Source organism: Cebidichthys violaceus, unplaced genomic scaffold, assembly GCF_023349555.1.
Source record: "Cebidichthys violaceus isolate CVI_PGR_0920_01 unplaced genomic scaffold, fCebVio1.0.p SCAF_12, whole genome shotgun sequence".
Taxonomy (NCBI): Eukaryota; Metazoa; Chordata; class Actinopteri; order Perciformes; family Stichaeidae; genus Cebidichthys; species Cebidichthys violaceus.
Genome location: NW_027176285.1, coordinates 6,423,542 through 6,442,672, shown reverse-complemented (window position 1 = coordinate 6,442,672; position 19,131 = coordinate 6,423,542). Strand labels below are relative to the sequence as shown.

Genomic DNA, 19,131 nt, shown 5'->3' with positions numbered 1-19,131 from the left:
AAGCTAATTCATATTAAGTTTGAGATATTAGGAGCATGTCAAATCAACTGAACTTCTCAGAATAGATTGCTATCAGAAAACATGACAACAAAAACAGATGTTTCTAATTACATCACTATCTGCTATATTGCAATGCAAGGAATAATTGGACATTTTGGAAATATTCTTAATCTCTTTATTAACAAGAGTGAGATGAGAGGATCACTATTTGTCCCTGCTAGTTGCCTAGCAACCTTATGATGACGAGACTCAAGGAAGTCAGAACTCTCAAGTGTATAAATCCACCTGTTGATGCCTGAACTGTATTTGTATGCATACTTGTTGCTATTCCATTGATAATAGCATGTAACCAGTGCTTGAGCACATTTGATTATCTGAGTGCCACCAACCCACAAACTGAGAAACAAGACGACCCAGTCAGTTTATTGTGGGCTGCCTCGAGCAGAAAACATGAATGGAGCGTTTCAGACAGAAGGTGCGTACAGGTATATTCAGACAAAGTGTAAACTTGGATAGATCTAATAGCAGAATTTACAGATTCAGATCACCCCCTAAGTAAATGATGACTACATACCACCTTTCACAATCTATATCACGGTCCATCACAGAATGTGCAATAAAAAGCACAAAAGGCAGATAATGAAATCAAAACAAAAGACAAATGAGTTAATAACACTTAATACGTTTAGTGTTGCATGTTTTTAGATATTTTCAGATACAGCACATTGAGAATGCCTTCTTTATTTTGTGTAAAGTGTATTGAGAGTGTATTGATTTTACACTAAAAATAAACGTCCTTACTTAAGACAGCACTGACCGGTAAAAAGATCAAAAGATTTAATGAGCTTGAAAACTAAAATGTATCGAGAAAGTAACTTATAAAATACAAAACACACACAGGACCTTCTGGTGGAAACTTAGAACACAGATATAAACAGAAAGGTTTGCGCAGCAGTTTTGGTGTACATGGTGTGTGCGTGTGTATGTATATATATATATATATATATATATATATATATATATATATATATATACATAAAGAATATATAAGTATATATAATATATAAGTATATATATATATAAGTATATATATATACTAGAGTAAAGTAGATTTGGTAGAGGGACCCGTTAAGGTGGCTCCTGCATTATTATTATTGTTATTATTATTACCCCGTGAGCATGACTTGAGATGATACAGTGCTTCAGTGACTTCTGAAGCCTGCAGGTTTCTCTTTATGCGTTACATGTTCTCTGAAATGTGTGATAAATGATTATAAAGTCTAGAAAAAATCTTCAAGCATAGCTTTCAATTGAAGATGTTTACAGTCAAACCCAACTTCAGACATGTGAAGTGCTCCACCTGTAAACAAACGTACTGCTTTTGTATTAAATGAAGACTTCAGAATGTCTGTGAATCAAAGAGTCCATCTACTTATAAGAGGTTTCGGAGAAAACATGTCTTTCACGCTATTATTATTATATATTTTGCCTTTGTTTTTGAAGTCGTCAGATGAAGCACACAGGAGACCACTTAAGGAGAGTTGTTTTTATTTGGTTCATAAAGGTCATCAGGGCCAGCGTACAGTCATCTGAAGTAAGATACTGACCTGTGAAAAGGCCTTTTATTGATGCATGTGACAAGAGTAACATCTACTACAGGTTGGATGAAGATTACGTACTTAACAGATTCTCTTTAAGACAAACATTTTGAAGGCAACGTTTCCTCTTTACCAAGTGAGCTCCAGAGACACGCCTCCTTAAGAGCTTTTCTTCTCCTCAAACATGATGTTGGCTGTGGCTCTCTTGGCTGTGGACAAATTACACACAAACGTCACATCTCCGGTTCGTTATCTAGAACTATACTTTATACTATATTATCTATACTTTGTGAAAAGTAACACTTCCTGCGGATGTTTCACATTAAAAGCCCACCAGAAAAGGGAGTGAATGCCATATGCCATTTGCTTTTCATGTGAAATGTCGGTGCTGGAAATGTTGAGTTTCTTTGACATGAGCTAAACTCTAAATCAAATGAATAAATGCATAATTAAAAGGCAAAGTAGAGGCCAATGGAATTCATTAGTGAATAAGTAATGCCTTACGAGGAAGTGTGTTTTACAGAAAATTATACCAGCAGCATATCAGAAAACAGGGATGCTTCTTAATAAAACAAATTTTACAAGAATTATGTATAAAACTATTTAAATAAAGGTCTCATTCTGTCTACAGTCTAGGTCAATAATTGTTATTTACATGCTAAATCTTTAATGACACAGTTTACCTTAACCAGCTGCTATAATCAAACAACATTATGGATCATCAATGATCATCAATTAGTATCAGTGGCAAAAAATGTGATTAGGGATCTCTAAAAGTTATATTTGCTCTCTTTTTTTATATTTATTTACTTAAAAAAAACAATCATTCCAGTATGGGTCGACTCTATTTACAGTACACAACACAAACATGTGGATCCACTCACCCTCATCTTTGATCTTGTCAGCAGCTTCTGACGCCTTATCCTGGAGCGTCTTCACCGCATCGTCAATCCTGGTTTCATTCTTGAGGAAAAATGGTCGAATGATGCGGTTATAAATCTGGATTGATCCGTTGGAGGAAGTCGGAGCCATGCACCACACCAAGAAGGCACACTGGGGGTAGAACAAGAGAGAACATTACAGGCTGTAAAATATAATATCACAAATCAGACTGGTTTGTCCCTCAAACCGCAAAAAGAAAAACTAAGTAAAAGAAAAAAGCTCAGGGAGGTTGACTTTTCTGTAACATTACTACCAAAACTAATTCTGTACTACATGGTTTTTCATTGCATACAGTGCAGGTCCAGTTGAAAATATTTGTTATTTAATTGATGGTGCAACAGTAATTATTTATATCTCTGTCATGTTACTACAATGAATGTATAAGTACACATAGGTACACATAAACTGTGTGACTGCTGCTGTTACACCTTTACACAGATGAGTAGACTATTCACTATTCAGTAATGTGACAGTAAACTGGATATGTACTGCAGTAGTGTACCCAGTAAACTGGATATGTACTGCAGTAATGTGACAGTAAACTGAATATGTACTGCAGTAATGTGACAGTAAACTGGATATGTACTGCAGTAATGTGACAGTAAACTGGATATGTACTGCAGCAATGTACCCAGTAAACTAGATATGTACTGCAGTAATTTGACAGTAAACTGGATATGTACTGCAGTAATGTGACAGTAAAGCTTCTATAATAAAAATGAACATATGGGTCTGTAAAGCAGTGAAATCCATTGATTTCATACAAGTCACAATGGTGTGAATGGAAGCTTGCACCAGTGACAAACCACAAGATAGCTTGATAGACTTTATCCAGAAATGTTTCAAAAGAGATGAAGATGAACATGCATATAAATGATGTCACCATAGTCTTCCACGGACAAAAAGGATCTTTGGACTAATCAAAATGAAGACATTCTATTAAACGGAAATACTATTGTCATAGAATAACTACTTTGTGATCTTAACAAAACCCAAACTATCATATTATCAGCAGACATAAGGATATTTATTGCAGTTACTCACATCAATACAATTCAATTTATTTTTGTAGAGCCCAAAATCACAAATTACAAATTAGCCTCAGAGGGCTTTACAATCTGTACACATGCGACATCCTCTTGTCCCGGAACCCTCAGCCCATGAAAGTTCTTACAACCCTCAACAGAGAGCCCGGCAGGTGAAAACCTCCTTTGTGTATATTGTGCATGAATTACTAATTTGTGCTCTTGACTGACCTAGTTTGTGCTCCCTGAACAACCATTTTGAAAATAAATATTATACCGTTTTGTTTACCATGCTTTATGAATTACCACCATTCATATTTATACTATCAATGGGTTTATGATTAAATTGTTAAGTAGAGCACAGTGTATAAATAATCTGTTAAAAATATAAGTCCTGCATTCAAAATATTATTAGTAAAAGTACAAAAGTATCAGCAAAATATACTTCAAGTACCAAAAGTGAAAGTACTCATTCAGAATGACCAATTTCAATTAATAGATTTTATTATATTGAAGGTTAAAACTGTATTTCAGTGGTCATGTACATAGAGGCACAAACATGAAATCTGACCTCTGCATTAATCTTTAGCATTTAGTGTGTGTGGAGGAACTTTGGGTTCAGTGCACTAAGACATGCAGACAGAGGGAAGCAGGGTTAGACTGGTGTTCTGGTTTCAGGACCACCACTCTACCCGCTGAGCTACAGCCACCCCAGTAGGCCCAGTTATTCACGCATTAATGACTTCATCACTTTATTCATTTATTACTTTACATACTTAATAATTAAGTTATATACTACTTAACAATACATCATAGTTTATTAGCTGAATTGTACTAGTAACTAGTAACTAATATTGTCAAATAAATGTAGTGAATATTTCCCTTTGAGATGTGGTGGACTAGAATCAGTGGTAAAAGTGGGCTGGTACTCACTTGTTGTGCAGTACCAGCACTTCTTCGTTGTGCTCTCTGGTGTACCGTGCCTTTTCATGAGCACAGGCACTTCTAAAAGCTGCTGCTACTATTTTCTGCCCTCTCCATATCAGGTTATCTGGGCCATTCATAATGGTTGGCGCAAAGCCAAGCGTCTATGCAGCCAAACCTCATGAGCTGCATGAACATAAAAACAATATGGAGAGCACCTGGACAATCTGAGGCATGACACCGAGGACAGGGCGTGAGAACCAGGGGACCCAGAACACCCACAACACTACAGCACAAACATTTCCAGGAGAATTAAATGTTCAGACAAACACTTAAACACAGAGTGTTAACACTATGGGTAAATATACAAACACATGACACAGTATGACAAGCTTCCGTAAATAAGAAATAAGTAGCAAGAGGTTGTTGATACACAGCGATGGGTGAATAAGGGGAATGCTGGCACTGACTAGCAGTATAAAGTTACATTAAATGGAAATATTCAAGTAAAGTGGGCTAGAAGTACCTAAAATTTACACTTCAGTAAAGTATTAAGTAGCCTAAATGTACATTCACCCACTGCTAGAACGAGAGCACAAAGGTCTGCATATGTGCGTTTAACTTTAAAATGTACTCAGATGTGGCTAACTGCTAGTTTGTCAGAGAAAAATGCTTTTTGTTTTTTGCTTCCCGTGTGTGTTAATGGAAGGTCCAGAAGAGGCTGCCAGGATCTAGAGCATCTGTCAGACAGATTACCAAACTTCTTTTCCACCTCAAAACACCACTGATACAGTGTACCCTAAAGCAGTGTATCCTAAAGCAGTGCATCCCAGCAGTGCATCCTAAAGCAGTGCATCCTAAAGCAGTGTACCCTAAAGCAGTGCATCCAAAAGCAGTGCATCCTAAAGCAGTGTACCCTAAAGCAGTGCATCCTAAAGCAGTGTACCCTAAAGCAGTGCATCCTAAAGCATTTTTAGTTTGGATTTTGGACAGAGATATGTGGATCTACTTATATTTTGTGTGTTAAACAACATTTTGTTATCTTTAATATCCCAGATTATCACAGTGTTACAGAGACCATGGTTACACATTATAAATGATTACCACATTCTAAATTAAAATAAAGAAAAAGAGCACGCCCATTAAAGCAAACACAGGCTTTCTGCACCGTTGCTGGCTGCTGTTGAACTTGCTGAGACAGCTTTCAGCACTCAGATACTCTTTATCATCAGTGCAGTGTGCTGCACCCTCCACATGTTGATTTGTTTACTCGGCTAAGAAGAACTGAGAGAAAACACACCCACAAGTGAAAAGCGGTGCTCAATGTGGACAGAGTCCACTGTTTGACTCCCTCAGCCACAGACCGCATATCAGAAGTGGACAGAGTCACTGTGATGTCACCCATTGGTTTGTGGACTGATGTTTTGAAGCCTAGAGATCGCCATTTTCGCTGTCGCCATCTTGGTTTTTGGAACCAGAAGTGACTCCAGAGGATGGAGCTGAGTACAACTGAACGCTGAACAAAACATTTTAGGCGACCAAAATGTTTGAATTAACTTTAATGAAGTGAAAACAGACTGTGAAAGGGTTCTAAGTTCTAAGACGGAAAACACGGAAAACTCTGGTAGCGACCTGTAACCACAAGGAAGCCCCGCCCTAAAGCACACCATGCTTTATCTTATCTTAAACACATTTTCTCCAAATGGGACCATACCTTTGAAGTGAAGAAGACTTGAAACTAGAGATTGAGACCATAAACTCATATTTACAATGTTTACTGAGGTAATAAATCAAGAGAGAATTAGAGTAATTTTCTCATAGACTTCTATAGAACCAGAGGAGTCGCCCCCTGATGTACCGTTATAAAGAATGCAAGTTTATTACTTAAATGTAAAAGTGAACATTGGCTTCACTTTTCAGAACCGGAGGTTCTGGACTATTCCCATATTATAAATATCCAGGTTAGGTGGGGTTACTCATTCTGGCTGGACAGCATGGTGAACCAAACTGAACTGAACGCTCATCATTTTCAACTGATTATATTTGAAATCATCTTCGGTCAATAGAATTTTGTATTTATTTAAAAAAAAATCTTGATATTAGCAGATTTAAATATGAATTCATAAGCTGCTTAGAGCTAGTGTTATCAGAGGCAGAGGGAGGCGGGTTATGCCTTCGCCATAGTAGTGTACAAAATATAAGATATCAAAGTCAGGAGGGGAAAGCTGCACACTTAAATCAGCTTATTCTTAGTTTTAGGAATGAATGGATGAATTTTTCAGCACAAAACATTGATTAAAAAACAAACAAGCACAACAGACCCCGGCTGGATTACCTTTCCAATATAGTAGAATGGAAACCAGGAGAGGAAGATATCAGCAAAAAACTCAGCCACACTGAAGAGCCCATACACCACCCAGTAGGTCAGCCACTTAGTGTCATCGTCCTTGGTGGCACTTTCAATGGCCTTAATCCTGGAAAGAGAGAGGACCAACATGTAAGAGAAAAGATTGATATGTAAGCTAAGATAAGTTAACATTAGTCAATCCATCTCTTCCTTTCTTCTTTTTCTTCTCTCTTTAAAGCCTTACCTTACATCGGCTTCCTTTTCCTTCCATATTCCCCGACTACTTTAACAGGTTTATTAACATCTGCAAAATGAGGCTGAATTGAGTCACCTGCCCTCTAAAGGGTGACTCTAAAGACAAGTCATCCAACCAACCTGAATGATAAAGTAGTCCGTCAGGGCCTTCCAACATGACTACCTTAACATCACTCATCTGAGTGTTTGCTGATCTGTCACCTCTAAAGTGACGGTTCTGGTTAGTGAGAGCTAGTCAGGGATAAAAGGAGGCTGTTGAGAGAAGGGAACCAAAACACAGTCTCCGCTGTTGAAGTCACTTATGATTTATGATTTGTGATATTGGGCTATACAAATTAAAGTAAATGCATTCATCTGTGGCAAGGACAAGCACATATTTTTCTTCCTTTCTGTCTTTTGACAGATAATAAGGATTAAAATGCATCAACTTTTGGTGAATGTTCCAGTAAAGTAAAAGATGTGGGAATAATTTCCTGATGATGGAAATAAGACTATCAAACTATCAAAACTGTAAAACTTTAAAACTGCTGCCCGGAACGTTGACACTGCATGTAAATCATGTGCTGATTTGAAGTCTCCTACAGAGTTAAAATACTGTTGTGTTATACAGTTCCACAAAAGTTTATTATGTTATCACAGATGATTTGTCTAACACATTGTTACCATATCCTTATCACCATCTTGAATAGAGATACAATAAATATGTTCATTGATGACAGTCCATATGTTCTCTACTGGCTCTAATTGTACCTTCTGTCTCACTGGTTTGAGTACCAGATAAAGTGAGCTTTTGGTGAGACTGTCTGTCCATTCTCCATACTTTCATAACAGCTGCACATTCAGCTGCTGATTGACCCTACCCTCCTTAACAACTCACTACGGTCACTGTTGTGGTCAAACAGCGCATATTACACTGATCCTCTGCACAACTACAGCAGCTTCCAGCCTCTCTTCACTCCCTCTTTCATTCTATACTGATGCAGTGCTTGTTTGTGGCACGGCCGTTTGGAGCAGGCCGTTTTGCTTCATCCCCCGGAAATGCTGCTTGCAGCGTTCTCACTGAACTGCTCGACTCGGTCCGCAGAGCCCTGAAGCTCCACTCCAGCTGCCACAGAGCGCTGTCTGCTTGTTTATTCAAAGTTAATTAATAAGGACCAACACAGTATCACGGCAATTCGTTTAATGGTTACAAAATGCAATGTATTGGTTTCGTGTACAGGCACACAAAACTGTCCGGTTTCCTTTGTGTCCATTGGCACAACTTTTTTTTCGGGGACGACATTACGTTAAAACCAAAAGTTAGGTTAAGACAACAAAACCATCTAGTTAGGTTAAGGAAAAACATGATGGTTGGCTTAAAATAACTACGTACAGTTAGGTTTGGGTAACAAAACCACAAAATTACGTTTAGGAAAACTGTCACGAACATTTTTGGAAAACCACAACGTGGTGTCGAACGCTGGTCTTCTGGATGAAAGTCCTGTTTGTTGGAACCGTCCACCGTGGATATTATGAAGTGCGTCACTTGCTCTGACTGTTGCTTAGTCATGTGGATGCATTTAATTTGTGTGTCCACCACGAATAAGGCTCCTAATTGACCTTCTATTATGACTATATCATGAACTGCACTGATACTGGGCTGGAAGGACACGCACGCGCGCGCGCGCACACGCGCGCACACACACACACACACACACACACACACACACACACACACACACACACACACACACACACACACACACACACACACACACACACACACACACACACATTCTGTGCGTTATAGTGTCGGGTTACAGAGACACATGGTGGTTTCCTGTTCTCTTGTTCCTGTTCACTTTGGTTAATCATCCCGGATGTCAAACACACCGACGCATTAAAGGGTGTGTGCAACAGCATTGAAGAAAAATAAAAAGAACAGTTATTAGTTTTTTCTTGAAGTTTGTTTCCAATAGAAGTCTTTTTGATTGAATGTATTCTCCCTGAGGCCTGTTGGTCTCAGTATAAAAGCTCCTCTGTGTTTCAGTCACATGCACACCCTGCTGTTTTACTACAGCAGCTTTAACAGTCCACAACACACCGGGAGGACATGTTGGGCTGTCTGGGCGCTAATGGTTATGTAGCAAAGGAAAAGATGTCGGAACATGTGAACAGTGAACAAATACTAAGGCCTCTGGTTTCACAGTTGTGTGTGCGGCCGTACGTGCAAAGCTGCTGGCGGTAACAAGGCCGGCCCTCTGCCAGCTGTCTCGGCTGCTGATATCATGAACCTCATCACAGACTGACAGAAGTTTATCCGCCAGATTTCAGTTCACCAGCTAACATTTACCTCCAGTGGCTGACGACAGACACTCGCTTCATCAGCTGAGAATAAGACAATATGTTTACGACACCATGTCTCAGTTTAATAAGTGGCTTATGTGACTACTTCCAGTTCCGTGTGCATACGAAAAACTAGCATATATGTACCACTTGTTATTGATTATGCCAAATATTTTATGAAGGCTGCAGGACATGTTATAAATTATTCAGCAGAACTGCAGGAAAAAACAGGAAACCTTCATAACGAGTTTCCTGCCACTAAACTATTGGCCCATTTAGATGGTAGATTAAAGAGTACAAAGACCTCTTAGTATAACACTATACTAGACCTCACCAAACGGTTTGAACGGAAACGTTAGAACCTGCAGGAAGGCTTCAAACAGTCCTATAATAAGACTGTTTGAATAGATATTTTGAGCTAGAAAGCCAAACTTAAACACTAGCCGTTTACTTTCATTTGACACACCTTACTTATTTTGATTTTGTTCTTATGTTATCTAAATGTCGGTGTCTTCCAGGCTGTGATATCTGCTCTACTCTGTGACAGACTTCAGTTTTTCCTCAGCAGAGATCAAGAATATAACAGCTGTTCTCTCCAGCCCACTGCTAACCAATCGATACATAGTAGGAGATGAGTCGAGGGTAAGTAACTTGTGCATGACCGATAATCATGTTAATCAATTCAAAATGCATCACAAAAGTGAAAAGGGCAAAATTTGAAAGCATTTTGTTGTTGTTTAGAACATGCTCACTGATCACATGAAACACTCATCACACTGAGTTTCTTTTGAGATCATAACTCAATCATGAAGACATACAAGTGGTGTTTGTATTAACATTTTTAACTCAACTTCCCAGAATAATGATCTGATCATAACATTAACTAAAGATAGCAAATGCTTTATTTTTGGGATCACATCCATACAAAGTGTCATCAGCTGTAGATAATCCTGGTCGCTCTATATCGGTCTCATCATGGAGTCATTCATCGCAGCCTTGAGACAAAGAGGCGTCCAAAGCTAAGCCTACATGTGACACCGAGATAATAACATCATGATAACTGCTAATTACTTTTATTTGTATTAGGGACATATGTGTTAATGTTGGGACAACATTCCAAGACAATCTGTTGTTTAATTTTACTGTATGCGTCTGTCGATTTCCTGTTTTGTAGCTTAAAAATGTGGGGAAAAAAAGATAATCAAGTCCTATTCTCTCAACAAGTCTTAAAATGAATGAGAACCACACAACAAATGTAATTTGAGTTCATTATCAAATAAAGTTATGATCACGAGATTATCAGAAGGAAGCGCCCCTGCTTGTATAGATGAGGATCAGCTTAATAGCAGAAGTACTGAGCCTGTAATGTCTACTGTGGCTCTGCAGGAGCTTTGTCAAGTCTGATGAAATATCCCTGATAACAGGTAGCTGCAAGCGTTGGAACAAAGTCTCCATAAGTCAAAAAAAACTTTACAGCATTGACTGGTCAGCACAAATATGAACCTCAATTGTTGTTAAGGAGCTAAACTGGTAAGAGAACAAAGTGTATTATACTGACATAATGGGCCAAAAGACTATTAGTAACAGTGACTACTCAAGGTTCTAGTAGCCTACATACACTTAGTTTAAAATCCAAAAATAACACATTCAAATAATATTCATAATGATTTAAACTCCTAAATTAAATGGCTTATTTTCCATCGGTGTTGTTTGTGTTCGTGTTTTTGTGTGTGTGCGCGTGTGTGTGTGCGCGTGTCTGTGCGTGCGTGTTGGGTGGGGTTGCTATGCAGGCCCCTCCTTAAAGAGCTCTAAGAATAATTCACTCACGATATGTAGGCTGGATAAAGGAAGCCGATGAGGTTACACAGTAGGGAGGCTCCGTAACCAACGACCAAGTACACTGCGATGACACCGATGACAGCTGCAAAAAACACACATACACACACACCAGATGTTTTGTCACGCCGTTTGTCCAACAAACACACGATACATATGATACGTCACCGCTGAATACAATAAAGGGTTATTACTACAGCCTCTCTTTTCCTAAATGATGAGGCAGAATGAAGCGGTCCGCCACGCGCTGACTCCCTCCTATCGCTTCCTATGTGATGATCCTGTCCACACTCACCGACAGCTATGTACGTCCTGCTCACTCCGGTCTTCGCCTCGATCTTTGCGAGACTGTCCGTCATGAGGTTCTTCTCATGGAGGAACTTGTCGAAGCGTTCCTTGAGCCCCTGCGCCATGGCTGCACTTCCTTCTTTAGAGGTGCTGATCAAACTGCGACAACTTCGCAACCCGAACACATCGCCGATCTCTGAGTCCGATAGACAGGATGTACGCAAGTAACCGCGAGCTTCAAAATAAAAGCACGAGGTCTATTTCATTCTCTACATTTTAGTCAATTAAAACATCTTAAAATCGTTTTGCTTGTCTGGCAAATACTTGGCACTTTAACCCGATAAATGGCTTAAATTACATAAGGAATAACCATTATAGACTACAGGCCTTATGTTTTATTCACAAGCCGCTTTTACCCAAGTCCCGCCCTAATGTGCTGAGACAGGCCGTGTAGACCGGGAGAAGCTGCTCACTGTTCGTCAGTGTTGCGTCAAAATGTTGATCGCCTGTTAGACCTGAGCGCCAGTTAGATATTAAAAATGAACTGAGGGGTTCCAGACCAAAGACCTTTACACACCTGGGGCATAACGGATAAACGGCACGAAAATACTCACCTGCGAATAATTCACATCTGAACTATTCATACGGCAGTGATGGAAATCTGTGATGCTTTAATAAAAGATTTTAATAGATTTGTTTTAATAGATTGGCCCAGACCAACTTCTGTCTGAGGTCAATTATTGTATAGCCTAAGCTACTGTAGCTGTTTGAATGACTTTACTTTCAGAATTTGAGTTCCATCTGGTAAATATTTACACTATGTATACATACACTGTACATGTACATGTACATGTACAGTGTATGTACTGAACCTCTCTCCCCACCTCTCCCCTTCTGAGTTACTCCCCAGAAGCTTTACAACACTGCTCCTAAGAAAAGCTTAGGAAAATTTAAATGCAGGGATCAAAGGTAACGTCTGTATCTGTAACGATTTAAATGAAGTTGAAGTTCATTGTGAGAATGGAGGAGTGGATCTGGTAGGCCGCCTTTGTCAAGATTAAAAGGAGTAATACGTTTGCCGCCTCCGTGTTGTTGTTGATAGTGTATATTTTTAAAGACGTCTGTTCCACACAACGTCATTGGTGGATGTCTCGATTCGCAGTGCGAAAGCTCTGAATAATCGACCTCGTTCAGATAGAAAATGTGGGTCCTCTTTATAGAGCCGGCACAAATTCTACACACTAGACCTTTTTGTTCACATATGAGATCTGGTCTGGTGAGCAAACCCAACCCGCAGTTGAAAACTCTTTGAAAACTCAAGGTATTGAATATTTGCTGAAACGTGGTATAAACCGCTCATTACTGTTCATAACCACTACAGGTGCGTGTTCAGTTGTTGATTTAGTCATTTTTACATGCATGCAAATGGTTGTAGAAGGGGAAGATGGCCCACTGTATATTCAGGAACAGACTCCAGCAGTCAATATATTTTTGGTCTTTGGCTGTGCCACTTTTTCATAAAAAAATGCGTGGATGTTTAACCTACAGGACTCACGGAGCAAGAAGAAAGACTCTCTCTCCTGGGCCTAGACTGATGGGGTTTCATCTGTCTGGCCTTCCAGCTTCAGTTTTCAATGTGAGGAAATCATTGTGAAAATCCTACCCCAAAAAAGTTACGTGTGAGTATTTACTGTGAAGGTAAGTGGAAGTAAATGTAGACTCATACAGCTACAGTAACTGTGGCTAGCTTGATGCTAGAGAGAACCAGAGGGTGTTTTTCCCTGACTTCAGTCTTACAGGCATTGCATACTCCCACACGGTGTACTCTTGAAACACTCTACCCATCAAATCCTTTAGCTCGTGGGTTATTGGGCTTAGACAACCTCATGATCAGGCTTAGGGAACATCAGAGCTGCTGAAGAATAGTCTGAGTACCTTAGAGGAATAACTCCTGAGAGTTTAAAGTCAGGGCACAAATGATGCCACAAGCTGAAACTGAGCCCTCTGCAGCCACACCCTTCCGTCCTTTGATGACATTGCAAAATACAACTACTGGCATAAAATGCGCTTATTGCAAACATACTGCAGCGTGCTGATTACAGGCATCTTTTTTTAGGGGGAGAAGAATTCTGATGAGTACTTTTTAGTGGTACAATAATTATCCGTTCGCTAATCTATAGTGTATTTGTTTGTTTGTTTTCTCTACACAGTAAGTATCCCTAGGTTCGGATCACTTGCTCTTCTGCTTTGTGCCGAGGCACATGATTTGCTCTGTACATCATTATATTTGATTTAAGTCTCAGGATTTTTTTTGAGATGTGTTTACATCCATTTTGGACCATCCACACTATACATATATAACATATTTTGTAATCATTGATCCTAAAGGCTGAAGGCCCACAGAGACCAGCAGCAGCCGACCTGTATAAGATAAGATACAGGTTTATTAGTCCTGCAGTGGGGAAATTTTCAGGATCACAGCAGCAAAGTGGACAGTGCACACAAGATACAGAGTAAAAAACAAAAGCAACAAGTAAAAAAGTAAGTGAAAGTACAAAATGTTCAAACTCCACAGTAAGTATAACTAAAATACTAAAGATATTATATATACAGACAGAGTATTTTTATTGCACAGTGTTTCTTTTGCACAAATGTTTAGTGTTGTTAGTGTTGTGTGGTCTACTGGGAGCACAGCTGGTTGTGCAGCCTGACAGCAGCAGGAAGGAAGGACCTGCAGTACCTCTCCTTCACAACGGGGGTGAATCAGCCGGTGACTGAAGGAGCTGCACAGAGCTGCCAGGGCATCCCGCATGGGGTGGAAGGTGTTGTTCATCAGGGATGATAGCTTAGCCATCATCCTCCTGTCTCCCACCACCTCCACCGTATCCAGTGGACACCCCAGCGCACTGCTGGCATTCTTGACTATCGGCTTGACTGTAGTAGCACTGATCCTGACAGTGCATCAAGGTATCGAATCCGAGGTCCGAGGCAGAGCCTCTCCTCTTCAGGTCAGGGGTCAGGGATAGTGAGGGGCCTACGTGCAGAAAGGCAAAGTTAGGAGCAATATAGTGCAGTCTTTAAAGATGGCTCCTTCAAAGACCTATTATATTCATTTTCAGGTTCATACTTGTATTTTCATTTTCTACTAGTTTTGCATGCTGTAATGTTCACAAAACACTGTATTCTTATCAAACTGTATGCCTGCAGATGCCTGTATTTACCGTTTGAAAAGTTCTGGTTCAGGGCCTGTCTCTTTAAGCCCCCCTCCGAAAAGAGCCCAGTCTGATTAGTCAGCACATCCGGGTCTGCTTGTCATTTGATCTCTCTCTGAACAGCTCTACTAGGGGCAGCAGTGTGACTCAACACAGAGGTTTAGAAGCAATTTTATACATTTACGTGAATAATAAACTAATAAAAAGCATTGATCGAAAACTAAACACAGCACACGTTCCAGCAAGAATCTGATCCAGAGAGAAATGAACATCTGCAGCCAAGATAACAGCTTTCCCCAACGCTTTTGCACCCATAAATTATGCTATTTATATCTCTGTCACGTCAGCTCAGTATTTACATTATGCATCAACTCAGTAAAACTTAAACACACTCTCTGCTTTACGTCAGTCTTAAAAGATCATTTGAATCGATTGATAGGGTCCAGTGAAGAATAAAGCAATCAATGTGAGGAGATACGTTATCTTTATACATCCATGTGAGATACAGAACAAACATGTTAGCATGTAGCTCACAGAGTCAACAGAGTGACCATCAGTGTGGTGGTGGTAAATTGATGTGAAACAGTATAATAGATCATATTAATAGTATGTTGATAAATGTAGGAGCTGTTTTCATATCACCTGTTTAAACAGAGTAACGACATAAAACCTTTGTGAAATAACACGTTATATTTGTATTATACCACAAGATCATTAATTGTAAATTTAAAAATGACAAAAACCCTGCTTGATTATAAAGCTCTATATTCATAGACTGACATTGAAATATACATAGGGTACACATAATGCATAACTTGTGTGTAAACATTACATTACAGTCATTTAGCAGATGCTTTTATCCAAAGCAACTTACAATAAGTGCATTCAACATTGGTAATCAAAAGAACTACTAGTCACCAGAGGTCATAAGTACATTTCCTTTTCCAAACAAGCATCTAAGAGCATGAAGCGGAGCATAACTCAGAGCCAAAGTACAGTGCAGAAACAAAGAAAAACAGTTAGTGCAAAAAAGTAATACGAATACAATAAGTGCAACAAGCTAGTATGAATACAATAAGTGCTAAGTGGAAGGCTCAGGGTAGCACTTCCTGAAGAGGTGGGTTTTCAGCCTGCGCCGAAAGATGGGCAGCGACTCCGCTGTCCTGACGTCAGTGGGAAGTTCATTCCACCACTGTGGGGACAGGACAGAAAACAGCCGTGACCGGGTCGATCGGCCACAGGGACCTCTGAGCGACGGGGCAACCAATCGCCCAAGCTCCAGAGGTCTGTTGGCCGTCGCCGGGGCTCCGGCGAGTAGAGAGTTGCAGTAGTCCAGAAGGGAGATGACAAGAGCCTGGATGAGAAGCTGCGCTGTCTCGTCAGTGAGGAAGGGACGAATCCTCCTGATGTTGTAGAACAGGAATCTGCAGGAGCGTGTAACGGATGAAATGTTTGCTGAGAATGACAGTTGGTAATCCAGGGTCACACCCAGGTTCCTCGCAGTCCAAGTGGGCGTCACCACGGTATCATCAATGGTGATGGAACAGGAGGAACAGTAGCTCGGTTTTGTCTAGGTTGAGCTTGAGGTGGTGTGTTGTCATCCACTTCGAGATGTCAGCCAAGCATGCAGCGATGCGTGTCTCCACTTGGGTGTCACCGGGGGGAAATGACAAAACCAGCTGGGTGTCATTGGCATAACAATGGTAGGAGAAGTCATGCGAGCGAATAACAGAACCCAGAGATGTTGTGTAGAGCGAGAAGAGAAGGGGGCCCAGGACTAAACCTTGCGGAACCCCCGTAGTCAGCATGCGTGGTTCCGACACGGCCCCCCTCCAGGTCAGCTGGTAGTATCGACCTGTCAGGTAGGATGCAAACAGGGAGAGTGCAGAGCCTGAGACGCCCATCCCCTTGAGGGTGGAGAGGAGGATCTGATGGTTCACAGTGTCAAACGCCGCAGGTAGGTCCAGGAGAATCAGGACAGAGGAGAGAGAGTTAACTCTTGCGGCGTGAAGCGACTCTGTCACCACAAGGAGGGCTGTCTCTGTCGAGTGTCCCACTTTGAACCCGGACTGGTGGGGGTCCAAAAGGCTGTTCTGGTGGAGATAGGAAGACAGTTGGTTAAAGACAGCATGTTCAAGTGTTTTGGATAGAAAGGGTAGAAGAGAAACTGGTCTGAAGTTCTTGACAGACTAAACTAAACTGTCAAGATCATGTGATCCGTCAGAAAAAGGGATTCTTGTAGACTCAAGTTGTGTCAGACGCTGAAGGAGCTCTGTTTTGGAAAAACTTCTAATGATAAATCGGGAGAAGAGTTTTGTTCACAAATTCAAAGAAAATAATGAAGTCTTCAAATGATTCAAATTTGTCCTGTTCTATTTATTTTGCTTGCAAGGGAAAGATGCACCACAGCCACCTCAGTCAGTGTCTGTGGTGAAAAGTTCAACATCGTACAAGATACCAAACCATTTTATGCATACATGAGTTCACGCCTTGGGATAAACATAGACACGGAGTAGATGTTTTCGTACCCTGGCTATCGTTCTTATCTAAACACATGCCAGGTGTGTTTACTAGGAGTCAGTGATGGTTTTATGGTCTGTCTCAAACTTGCCAAATAGAAAAAGAAGACACTATGTCTTCACTTCCTCTTTCTGAAGTGGCAGTGTGTGAACAGCCATGAGAAACAAGACACTGTGTTCAATAAAACTGATTAACTACTTCTGCAGGACTGCTGTGCTTTGTCAGTGTTTGTGTTCCTCACTTTCCCTCTCAGTTGTACATCTTTTAAAACATTTCATGATACTAAAATATATTTTTCCCATTACAGCCCTCAGGTAAGAGGTGGTTTCTCATACACTCTGCTCGGTTCAGGAACATCTCACAAGACAGGAGCTTCCAGTCCGAGCATCCAGGTCACTCAGATCACCTGTAAAACAGATTCACTGTTACATTATACTGTCATGTAATAACATTAAGATGTATGACAGTAAGCGAGAGGAACGTTATAGTCTACTACAACATCATTGTTGGGATCTGGCAGGAGCAGGCTTGGTTATTAGCAAGTATGAGAATTAAACTATCAATAGGATTATTAACATATACTAATAATATCGGGAAACCACCCTGGGGTCAGGGACCAATAATCAAACTGTGGACTAATTTTCAAAATTGGTGCACATTCACAAACAGTGAAGATTTGAATTCAAGCACCGACTATAATAACCAGCTATTATTAACACTTATTATTATTATTATTATGCACAAAGTAATCACAGAAAATGGATCTTTAAACTATAACAGAGTTTATCTTTAACAATACTGATCATAATCAATAATATTACCAATCAACAAACATCTACTATACAATAACAAACATACTACCTAAAAGCAACAAGCAATCATGTGGTGAGAGGAGTGTGTGTTGTAGACGAGGGGGGGAAGAGAGAGCAAGATGGCAGACGAAGTCTTCATATGAGACTTAATGTCCACACAGTCTCTCTCTGTATTACCCAATGTTACAACATTACCCCAGCCCGTGGACCTACAATCGAAGCTAGTCCTCAGATGATGGCAGTAAGTTACATAAAGACTTTTCTGTTGGTTAATGCAGCCAACAACAGAACAAGTTGCATTCTTTGCTTGAGTTGTGTAAGCAGGTATCTGATAGCCAGAACACCACAATGGTGGACAGCAGTGGATTCTCCAGGTTCACCGTGGGTGGGGTCACCTATAGCTGCTGGTGGTTTTGCAATACCGCCAAGAAAGTTATTGGAACTTCTAATTACGTAGGAACTGGACCCTATTTTGATCAGCTCATTTTTACACAGGTTCTCAGATAGATGGGGTAGGAAAAAAACAGAGAGGGTGCTCTTTTCTGACACTTTGTATGCCATAAAAGCCATGAAAAAGGTGAATTTTGTATAATAGGTGACATGGCCTTTCAGTGTATCTATTAAATAAACAGACTAAGGGCACATCCAGAATATCTTTCCTGAACAGTTGGTCGAATCAATTAAAAAATCGAACAAACCAAAGCTCTAAACTCAAGGACAAAAAGGAACCACGTGGCCACAGCAACGCAAAATTATTAAAACAAAAAAAACACAAATAATTATTAGACCCGACCTTATGATCAATTCCAACAGCTGTGTATCTCCCACAGATAGCTTCCCTTAGGGCTGTATAAAAGAAGGCTAATACGATTATTTGGGCAATCATGTAGAATTAAGAGGTACTTAACTGGGAGGAAAAGTAAAGTGCACTTCACCCATCCACAGATCCCACAGCGCCTCCTCTCAAGTTCCTCTCTCCATCGGCTGATGTTGCTGGTTTTGTCGATGCTCAGTCACACCAGCTCCTCTTGTCCGTATTCGTCTCTG

General features: G+C 40.2%; 1 protein-coding gene across 1 annotated transcript; it reads right to left on the bottom strand.

The window, feature by feature from the left end:
* Positions 1-1,531: 1,531 nt before the first annotated feature.
* reep5 (receptor accessory protein 5) lies at positions 1,532-11,742 on the bottom strand. The gene is made up of 5 exons (XM_068706021.1): positions 11,548-11,742; positions 11,244-11,337; positions 6,825-6,963; positions 2,483-2,651; positions 1,532-1,807 (listed from the first exon to the last, which is right to left on the bottom strand). Exons 1-5 carry the CDS (start codon positions 11,663-11,665, stop codon positions 1,758-1,760), a joined length of 570 nt encoding a protein of 189 aa, XP_068562122.1. The 5' UTR covers positions 11,666-11,742; the 3' UTR covers positions 1,532-1,757.
* Positions 11,743-19,131: the final 7,389 nt, after the last annotated feature.

What these genes read in the sequence shown, in the direction of transcription:
- reep5 (XM_068706021.1), bottom strand. Translation starts at nt 11,665, where the DNA reads ATGGCGCAGGGGCTCAAGGAACGCTTCGACAAGTTCCTCCATGAGAAG. An exon ending in CAGGACGTACATAGCTGTCG is followed by an intron (nt 11,338 to 11,547) that starts GTGAGTGTGGAC and finishes TGTTTTTTGCAG; the next exon opens with CTGTCATCGGTGTCATCGCA. An exon ending in CTTTATCCAGCCTACATATC is followed by an intron (nt 6,964 to 11,243) that starts GTGAGTGAATTA and finishes CTCTCTTTCCAG; the next exon opens with GATTAAGGCCATTGAAAGTG.